A 10,173-nucleotide genomic window follows, 5' to 3' on the forward strand; every position below is an offset into this window, starting at 1 on the left:
TTTTTGAGTCAGGGTCTTACTAAATTACCCAGGCTAGGTGGCTCGGTTTGAATTTGTGATTGTCCTGCCTCAGTCTCCACGTGTGCTAGGACCACTTGGCATTTATTTGAGTGCCAGTCCAGATTTCTAGGTGTCTGCATCAAGGTGGGTGGCAAATGTGTCAAGGAGGGCAGACACTGCATAGGATCCATCCACTCTGAACCAAGCCAGGCGCAGGAGGGGGACAGCGCAGCAGGAGTGCCGTGGGAGTTGGGTGACACTAAGGTTCTGATTGGGCTGCTGGGAAAGATGGCAGCAGTTTCTCTATGCAGTGGGGACCTGGTGGGAGGGGCTTCTCTGGTGGCTTCTGCCCAGTGCCTGGCATGCGCCGGGCCAGCATGTGGCATGGGATTGGTCCCCACACACCTGCTCCTCAAGCTCAGGGAAGCTGTGTGTGCTCAGCCCTGGCTGGCCCAAGCAGAGACCCCCTCCTTGACCAGGTTTCCTATTAGGGATGTGGTAAGTGGTTATGGGTTGTTGGAGGGCTGGAGGCCTTGTCCGAGACTGGGTGGACAGATGGCCCGCACCTCCAGAGCCTGGAGGCAGCCTGCTCTGCCAGTGGCGGCAGTTGCAATGTATTGGTTCAAGGGAGCTGGTGCAGGAGGAGGTGGAGCTGTGCAGACTCCAAGGTTGTCTGTGTGTGAGCACAGTCACTGTTTCTGCAAGTCCTGCCACCACAACTGCAGGCACTTGCCTGTGTGCACCTGCATTTGCTCCCAGGGAGGAGGGAGCCTGGGGTAGACCCTGTTTCTGCTGAGTTTTTCATGCAAGAGAAACAAAGCTTGAGTTGTAGGGAGAAGGAAAACTGGACTCCTCTTTTGCTTCACGCTAGTTCTTCCAGACCCATCCTGGGTGGGTAAGGGTTTAGTACCAAGAATGGGGAACAAAGCTTGCTGACAGTTGTCCCCATCTTGGTGGAGAATGGAAGAAAGTGGTACATGCAGCAAGGCCAGTTCCAGGGCCGCCAGGCTGGGGGTGTGTCCTGGCGCTCCCAGTGGCAGGATCTGGACAGTGTGTGCTGTCTACTTCCCAGAGGATTGAAAAGTACCAAGTATTGTGATCACGTCGCCAAGCCTGCAGCCTTCGCCTTTGCTACCATGAACCGAGTGAGAGAGAAGCATCAGGTTCTTACCTAAGTTCTTAGAGTCATGGTGGGCTGCACAACGACACCCGCAGCAGGAAGGTGTCGCTGAGCTAAGGCTTGCTCGCTGCCTCAGGCCCCAGGGTGTCTTTGCCAACCTGTTTTGCTGTTTGACTTTTCAGGGCTTTCCCTGGTCTCTCAATCTTCTAAAGTCACCCAGCATTATGTGTGTATCCCATGTCCATCATCTTCCCCCTTAGTGTGTCGGGGCAACTGACATGGGTGCCCTGTGTTGGGCCACTGGCCCTTGCCAACTGGGAATCTAACGAGTCTCCCTGACCAGTGAACCTGTCAGACCTTTGGTAGGAAATACAAGTTCTGGAGAAGCAGATTGGATGCCATACAAACAGCCACCAGGCCGAGCTGGAGACCTCTTTCTTCAGGTTGATGGCACTGGGCAGGTTAAACAGGGACTGTTCCGGGGATCATTTGGGATGTGTGAACCTTGTTCGGATCATGATTCGGATGACTCAGCCATGGAAAAGAGTTTGTCTTTTAATAGTTGAGAAACTTTAGTTATTACATGATAGGAATTAACAAATGCTCCATAGAAAACTAGAAATACACTGACTTGAAAGCGTCTACTCTCCAGCACATTTGGGCCTGGCAGTGTGTGGTTATTTTTCCCTTTCTGATAGGGACGCAGTGGGACTGTTCTGGCTGCCACTGGCCAGCAAGCATCATGAGAAAGATCCAGATCCAACATTTGAAGTGTGGTTTCTCTTGAATCGTATACCACCGTCAAGTTCAACTGTTGGAAGTCAAGGCTTTATAATTTTAGGTGACTGTGTGGTGAACAGTTCTGATGTCAGCATAGTAGAGAACGTCACGATGACTGATTTATTTTAAAATGCATTCTGGCAACCAAGAGACCAAACCTGCATGACCACACATTCCAGTTATTAAATATGTGTGGTAGGCGTCCCCCATGTCTCCTACCTAGTCTGTGGTTCTCAGGTTCTGGGCACCGTGCTAGGACCCTTGCACAGGCACGCCCCCCCCCCCCCCCCCCAGGCCCTCTCCCCCCCCCCCTCCCCCCCCCCCCCCCCCCCCCCCCCCCCCCCCCCCCCCCCCCCCCCCCCATGAGGAAAGGAGGCAGAGGTTAGTTGTTTTGTCTGACATTATGGGACTTTGACCACAGTCAAAGATGGTGCCTGAACCCGGATCTTGGAGACCAAGGTGCGCCTCAACCCCACAGGTGGGCCTGGTGCTAAGCACTGCTTGGGATGTGTGGTGACTACAAATTACCTCCTAGCTGCAGCTGTTCCTTGCCTCCTGCTGTCTCCAGGGACCCACCAGATCCCTAAAGTAGCAAGCAGTGCCTGCTGTAGAACGGACATGTGACCCTTGTCAGGGTAGAAGTGTGAGGTGCTTGGTAGAACACGTTTTCCACTTGCTGCCTGTTTTGAGAATTATGGCAAAGTCTTTGTTTCTTATTATCAGTTAAAAATCACTCTTTCCCAAAACCTTAGATGTGCACTTAGAGGTGTGCCATGCCTTCTTTCACTAAGTATGTTGTTGATGCATTTCTGCTTTGAGTCTAACATGCCTTGTCATTGCAGGCGGACATCTGGTCCCTGGGCATCACGGCTATAGAGCTGGCGAGGGGGGAGCCGCCCCACTCCGAGCTGCATCCCATGAAGGTTCTGTTCCTCATTCCAAAGAACAACCCCCCAACACTGGAGGGAAACTACAGCAAGCCCCTCAAGGAGTTCGTGGAGGCCTGTCTGAACAAGGAGCCAAGCTTCGTGAGTTTGTGCTCCTCTGGGATGCGGCTGGGTTTCTGGGTGCCTGTTGGGATCCTTTCAGTCATATCAGCTATCTTTGTGGTGTCATGAGAATTTTTCTCTAAATGAGTTTGATTTCTCTGAACTATAAATAGGCTTCTGCTTTCATTTACTCTTATAAGGGTAAAAAGTCTACTTATTTTCTTATAGATTTTTTGAGCATCTCATGCCTCATTGAAGCTGAAGATCTTAATATTATGGGACAATCACCCATTTTTACAGGCTTTGAGGAAGATGAGGCTGTGAACCATGCAGTTTTTAGTGCTGGTTAACGCTGAACAGTGGTGGTCCCCGTGTGGTTTCTAGTTGGCCAGAGTGTGCTAGGATGCATTTTGTGGTTTATTCACGGTGGCAGAGCCTGTGGGGGTGCTGCATAGCTTCATCTCCTTTTTCTCTCCCCAAATCAAGACCTTCTCTGAAAGCCGCCTGTGTATTTGGTGCTGGATGTGGCACCCCTTTCTGTGTCCCACAGTCCGTTCCAGGTCACACCTCCTGCGAGCATGCGTTTCCTTGGGGGGCCTGGCTTTGCCACCATTGATGTCCAAGACCCTGACTAAGCTCAATGTCCTGAATCCTTCATGGGGGCTGTGCATGGCCAGGGTGGGGGCAAAGTGCTGGCCTCAATCACTAGGGTGGGGACATTTGGGGCTGCTGGTTTTCTCATGGGAGAGAGTGGTGACCGGGAGCCAGTGTCCTCTAGCTCGAGAGGAGAGATTCTTTTGCTAGCTTTGTTGTCTTGCGGTTGTTAGCCATAGCATAGGCAGGAAGTCCTCTGTGGAGTGAGCACATCTCTCTGTCATGTCTGCTGCGGAGCACCCAGCCAGGCAAGGAGAAGAGCAGCTGTTAGAGACGCTGCCTCCTCAGGTCCTGCACTGCTGTATGGCAAGGGGCCTCTTTCACTGGATGCTTCCTAGCAAGGAAACTAAAAGTACAGAGTCCCAGGCAGGAGTGCAGTGGCTTGTCTTCAGTAGGCCCAGGAGCAAATGGGGCCTTGATACTGGAAAGAGGTACTCTGATGTTTGGAGGGAAACACTCCCCTTGGGAGGGTGGAGAGCTACAGGAAGGATGATCTCCCCCTCATCCTTCACAGAGACCTACAGCGAAGGAGTTGCTGAAGCACAAGTTCATCATTCGCAACGCCAAGAAGACGTCCTATCTGACTGAGCTCATCGACAGGTACAAGAGGTGGAAGGCTGAGCAGAGCCACGATGACTCCAGCTCTGAGGATTCAGACGCGTAAGTCACTGTCTGGGCGTCATTGGGCTGTGACCAGCCTGGGACTCTGGATTCTCAGCTCGTATTGCAGGGTGGAGTGAAGTTTTTTGTTCTTTCTTAGATGGCCCAGGCCAAAGTGATACCTTTGTGGTGCACCATGCAGCCAGGCTTGAAAGTCTTAGGGTCATGTGATATGGCCAGGGGCTTCCCTGACATGTGTGGCAAATTGCATGTGGCCCTTGCTGCGCCTGTTTCCACTGTGCTCCTGGAGTGGCCAAGGAAGTCGGGCTGTGGGGTGGAGCTGAGCCTGGAGCAGGCTTGGCAGGTGCAGCAGGGTGTGGGGAAAGAGAAGCAGCACTGCTGCAGTGTGGGGACCCTGGAGCACTGGGCTGTACAGAGAGCATGGGCTGGCTCTGGAGAGAAGACAGGGACAGCTGGAGGCGGAGGGCAGACAGGCAGTGGAGCACAGTGGGGAGACGGGTGGCCAGAGGGGCGGGGGCAAGGCAGGGATCAAAGCCGGTTCCAGTTTGGCCAGAAGGAGGCATTTGGGCGAGAAACTGAGGCCCCATGGGGTGTCTCACAGCTGAGCACTGTCCCTCTGCTTGAAGAGGTGCAGAGTGGAGTGCCCGTGAGATGATGGCCTGGTCTCTGGGCGTCGCTGGGGGACTGCATGAGGCTGAGGTGAGGGTGTTGGAATCGGAGGCAGCGGCATCACTGAGCGAGTTGCTGGGATGTCTGTGTCCAGGGAGACAGATGGCCAGGCATCAGGGGGCAACGACTCCGGGGATTGGATCTTCACTATCCGAGAGAAGGACCCCAAGAATCTTGAGAATGGAGGCCTTCCGCCCTCAGAGTTGGAAAGAAGTAAGGTACGGTTGCTGTGCTCTGATGCTGGGGCTTGTTGGCTGTGGGAGTTTGAGTCCCTTTCCCTGGGGTGCGTGCTGTGGACAGGATGGGCGGGTCACCCAGCCTGCAGGCAGCCTGGGGTGGCAGACCCAGGGTTTAGTTGAGTAATGATCCAGAAGTTCCCACCGGAGAGTCTTCCGTGCCAGGCTTACTGATTTTGCTCTCTGCCCACAGGTCACACCAGCATCCTGTGACCCTCGGCCATGTGTCATTGCTCCCTTTTCATATATGCAGTGACTGTGTGTCATTGTCATTGCTCCTTTTTCACATATGCAGTGACTGTGGCTGCCTCTACAGGGCCATGACTGTGTGTTAGGCTTGTGTTTATATTGTATGATATTTTACAATTGAGCTTTATTGAGCCTATATAAATGAATGTATTGCTTTTATTATGTATAAATTTACAAAAAGCACCTGGGCATGATGGTGCACACACTTAGTCCCAGCACTGTGGAGGAAGATCTCAAGTTTGAGCCCACCCTGGGCAATATAACAGTGATGGTACTTCAAACTCTGGGACCACCACCACCAAAGAAAAGTGAACGAAAGCTGTACTTTTAGGATTTTCGGGGGGTGGATGTTCAGGACTGAGCTCAGGGCCCCACCCATGCCAGGCAAGTGCTGTTACTGAACCTCAGCCTGTCCCTTCAGAGATCTGAGTATGGTGGGCAGTTTTATTAATTCATTTATTTTTGTATTTTATTTTATTTTTTATTTTTTTTAAAATATTTATTTATTTTTATTTATTACATTTATTTATTGTGTGTGTGTGTGTGGCCAGCTCAGCCCACCAGGGGGCGGGTCTGGCTGGCATGTGGTGCTGGGGATCGAACCGCGGTCCCTGTGCTTTGCCAAGCTTGTTTCAAGTAGGTGCTTTAGACCACTGAGCCATCTCTCCAGCCCCTTATTTTTGTATTTTAGGGAAGGGGGTCTACAGGGTTTTCAGGGTCTCACTACTAGATCAGACTTGTAGTGATCTGCCTGTTTACAGCTTTCCAAGAGCTGGGATTCTAGGTGTGCGCCACCACGGCCAGTCTCAGTTGCCTTCTTAGCACACCTTGGTGGGTGGGGGGCAGCATGGCAGACCTGGGGATCAACCCTCCGGCCCCTGCACCTGCTTGCAGACGCTTTAATCAGCTGAGCTATTTGGCTGGCCCTGGTGGGCGATTTTAGCAGCCCCAGTCCCACAGGTCTTCTGGGATGTTGGGAGATGGTCAGTGTTCACACAGAGGGTGAAAAATAGTGCCTGCCTGCCGGCCGCTCAGGCATAGGGTCCCTGTCTAGGTCCAGGCAACGAAGTCCCTCCACACAGCATGGTTTGACAGCTGAGTGGCCGTCCCCTCACAGCTCACTGCCCATGTCCCTTCCCTCCCTCCCCTCACAGGATCTGGGCACTGGGCTCCCTGAAACCTGGGAGCCTCTGGGAGCTGTGGCCAGTGAGCAGGACGTGTCCCAGTGCTAATCTGTAGACAGCCCAGAAGCCGGGCGGGTGAGGCTGGTGTGGTGTCACCGGTTTCTGATGACCTTCCCTTTCTTCCCCTAGATGAAAGACATCCCAAAGAGGCCTTTCTCTCAGTGTTTATCAACAATTATTTCTCCCCTGTTTGCAGAGGTAAGAGGCCTGGTGGGCTTGCTGGAGATTATGGGAGGGAGGATGGGGCCTGGCTGCTGTGGGGCATGGTCACTAAAGCTGGGGACATTGAGCAGCTGGTAGGCACAGCGTGGTGAGGTAGGCACAGTGTGGTGAGTCCGCACTGTGCTCATAGCAGGTGCTGGCCGCAGGCGTGAGAGACCCCTCCTGCCCACCCTTGGCAGCTGTCTTCTGTCGAGTCTTCCCTGGCAGATGCCCAGCCCTGAGCCTGTGTTACTTGGGTGCCACGCAGCTTGGGGCCCTCCGTGAAATCTGGCAGGTGCAGCCTAATCTCTGGCTCAGGCAGATTCCTGGCAGTGTTCAAAGTAGCTTTATTTTAAGGGGACCCCATTTCTCCTGAGTCCCTGTGTTTTCTTTGTGCCACGGTGGGTGGCCGTGATGTGTACGTGCCTGCGGTGTGATCGCCTCGTCCTGTGGATACTCCAGGGAGCATCCACGTGTGTGCGTGCGCTTGTGTGTCCTTCTCTGGCTCACGCTGCCCTGGAGACGCCAGCTGCACCTCTGTCCATGGTGGTCTCCACTTCTCTGGGCAGCTTTGCTCAGGGGCCACATCCAGGGTCCCAGAACTCAAGTGAGGCAGTCTGTGAGGTGAAGGAAGCACTGCTCAGTCCCACTCTGAGGTCAGACATGGTCTCCAGAGTCACAGTGCCCCTTCCCAGCCACTCATGCTCCCCAGCTGGCTAGCACCAGACACATAGCAGCATCCTGTGGAGTGACCATACTGGCTTTGGGTGGAGAGGTACAGGCAAGGCGAGGCAAGCTGTGCTGCTCTGTGGCCACCTTCTGGTCACCGATGTCCTTCCCTAGACACCACTGTGGCTTTCAATATGTTGCCTGGGGCCGTGTGGCTTTCTGGCTGCCCGGTTGCTGTCCCATGACCTGCTATTGGCTGTGTTAATAGGATTGGCTAGGGGAAAGGGCACATATATTTTTCATTTGCCCAAAACTTTTTTTATTGGGTTTCAGAAGATGCTCTTGAGGTCATTACTTGGCAGCTTCCTCAGATTAATCTTAATGCAGAAATATCCGGGCTATCTGGAAGGTAAACTTGCAGACCCTCAGGCCACCTTCCCTGTGTATTTTTATTTTTTTAATTTTATTTATTTATTTGTGTGTGTGTGTGTGTGTGTGTGTGTGTGTGTGTAGCCAGCTCAGCCCACCAGGGGGCGGTGCTGGCTGGCATGTGGTGCAGGGGGATTGAACCGTGGTCCCCGTGCTTTGTCAAGCTTGTTCTAAGTAGGTGCTTTAGACCACTGAGCCATCTCACCAGCCCCTATTTTTATTATTGATAATACATTATGATCTGGGATTCAAAGTGTGTAATGGGCACGATGCAGAGGATAGTCCTGAGAGCTCACTGAGAGGAGGAGTACCCCTGTGTTTACACATGAGGATGGTGGGGCTGTCCAGGGGCTCCCCTCTCCCTTCTGCTTTGAGGCACAGGTGTGGGTGGGTAGGGACTAGGCGGGCAGGGGTTGTGGATGCAGATAACTCTCTGGCCTGGATGATCCTGTGCTGGTACGTGATGGGGTGTAGGAGGCTTCAAGGTCATCAGGGTTACAGCCCTGACAAACGGTATTCCCAGCACCCTGGGTCCTGCCTAGTCCTTCCAGTGGGGAGGAGAAGCTGTTGCTCTGACAGTGATGCTGGTTTGTCAGTGGTAACATGACTTGGTAACACCCTACAGAGCCAAAGCTCAGTGTCCTTTGATTTTTTTTTTTTTTTGGTGGTGGTACCGGGGATTGAACTCGGGACCCTGCACTTGCCAGGCAAGAGCTTATTCTACTGAGCTATCTCCCCAGACCCTGTCTTTTGAGATATCCATAGAGACAAAATGGAGGAGGGGGCTTGGGGGGGGCCTTGGTGGCTGTCACGTGCAGCTGCCATCTGGAGTCCCGGGAAGGGCGTGTAGTTCCGTGCCGGCTGGGTCTTGATCTGAGCCAGCTTCTGCTGTAGGGTACATATTGGTGAGGGTGGAGCTGACCCGGTTGAGGAGGTGCTGAGGACTCTGCTTTCTCTGGGAGCAGCGGGCAGGCACTGCAGCTCCAGAATTCGGGCCTCATGAAGGGCTTTCTGATGGCATTGGCCCTGAGGGCTGTTGCCAGAACTAGAGAGCCGACCTGTGGACACAGGAGCTAAGTTCAGACCACGCTGCCACTACAGTGTCACAGCAGAGTGGTGTCTGGTGGGCCTGAAGTGACTCTTCTGGAGCAAGAGTAGGGCTGGGTGGAAACAGAATCCCCAGTTTACAGAAAGGTGCACACGGAGCCCAGCTCCTTCGTCACAAGCTGTTCTCTGCTGGGACCCAGGGTGCCCTGGTGGCTGTTGGTTTCTGGGACCTGAAATAATGTCAGGGTGACAACGTCTGCTCCAGGATCTGTGCCGAGGGTCATGCTGCCTTTTGTGTTTTCAGCTAAAGGAGAAGAGTCAGGCATGTGGGGGGAACTTGGGCTCCATTGAAGAGCTGCGTGGCGCCATCTACCTGGCAGAAGAGGCCTGCCCTGGCATCTCAGACACCATGGTGGCCCAGCTCGTGCAGCGCTTGCAGAGGTGAGTGCAGGCTTCCTGTGCTGCTCCCTTGTCGTGTCCTCGTTCCCTTGGGGCCCCCAGACTCCAGTGCGCAGATTGTCCTGAATGTCACGACTAGGAGCTCTGCAGTGGAGCAGAGTCTTGGGACTCCTTGCCACGGAATGCAGGCTGCTTTGAGCATACCTGCTCTTAGATACGCAGTCTGCTTACTAAAGCCCAGTGAGCTGAAGAAGTCAAACCCAGCGTGCACATTAACTGCCCCCTGGGTTTTAGTGTGGTCTGGGGTTCAGCGTGCTGGAGGTGCTGGCAGAGGGGGTGTCTGCGAGCCTGTGTGTGGTGAGTTCCTTCTGCGGTGACCTGCAGTCTGCCGCGAGCCTGTCCAGCGTCTGCATGCTGCACCAGTAGTTCTGGCTGCTGTGTGTCTAGATGACGAGTAGGAGGGGGCTGCTGTGTCTGTCACACCGTAGTGTTTGGAGATGAGGTGTGCGGCCTGCCGGTAGCCCTGTGACTCTGGGCTCACTGTCACTGGGCCTTACTCGGGCCATGGCTTTGGTGTTTGTCCTTGTTCATCCAGGAATGTTTCTAGTGGGGTCACTTCAGCCATTTGTCCTTTGCCATGAGGTGATTACTGGGGCTGCCTGTTTGAACCCCTGGACCTGGGCTTCTAGCAAGAAGCAGTCCTGACACTCGAGCTTCATCTGCTTAGTAAAGGATGCTGCGAAGTTTTCAAGCTTGGGATAGAAGCTTAACACTGTATACTTGGCTGCTTCAATTTTGAGGCAGTTGTCTTTGTTCTCTGGCACCCTCCAGTACTAAAAGCCTCGTAACAGAATACAGAAGTAAAGGAAAGTGGAATTTTAAAAGTCACCCTTTTATTTTTATTTTTATTTTTTTTTATTTATTTG

At 53.3% G+C, this 10,173-nt stretch overlaps 1 protein-coding gene across 1 annotated transcript in view; it reads left to right on the forward strand.

Annotated features, from left to right (window-relative positions):
- Stk24 (serine/threonine kinase 24) overlaps positions 1-10,173 on the forward strand; it is a 56,004-nt gene that overhangs the window by 42,353 nt on the left and 3,478 nt on the right. Inside the window, exons 6-10 of the mRNA XM_023715195.1 lie at positions 2,743-2,928; positions 4,058-4,203; positions 4,928-5,051; positions 6,632-6,700; positions 9,153-9,289. Of these exons, the coding sequence (XP_023570963.1) occupies positions 2,743-2,928; positions 4,058-4,203; positions 4,928-5,051; positions 6,632-6,700; positions 9,153-9,289 (662 nt within the window). The remainder of the gene's footprint in view (positions 1-2,742; positions 2,929-4,057; positions 4,204-4,927; positions 5,052-6,631; positions 6,701-9,152; positions 9,290-10,173) is intronic.

The sequence above is a fragment of the Octodon degus genome, unplaced genomic scaffold, assembly GCF_000260255.1.
Source record: "Octodon degus isolate 3935 unplaced genomic scaffold, OctDeg1.0 scaffold00039, whole genome shotgun sequence".
Lineage (NCBI taxonomy): Eukaryota > Metazoa > Chordata > Mammalia > Rodentia > Octodontidae > Octodon > Octodon degus.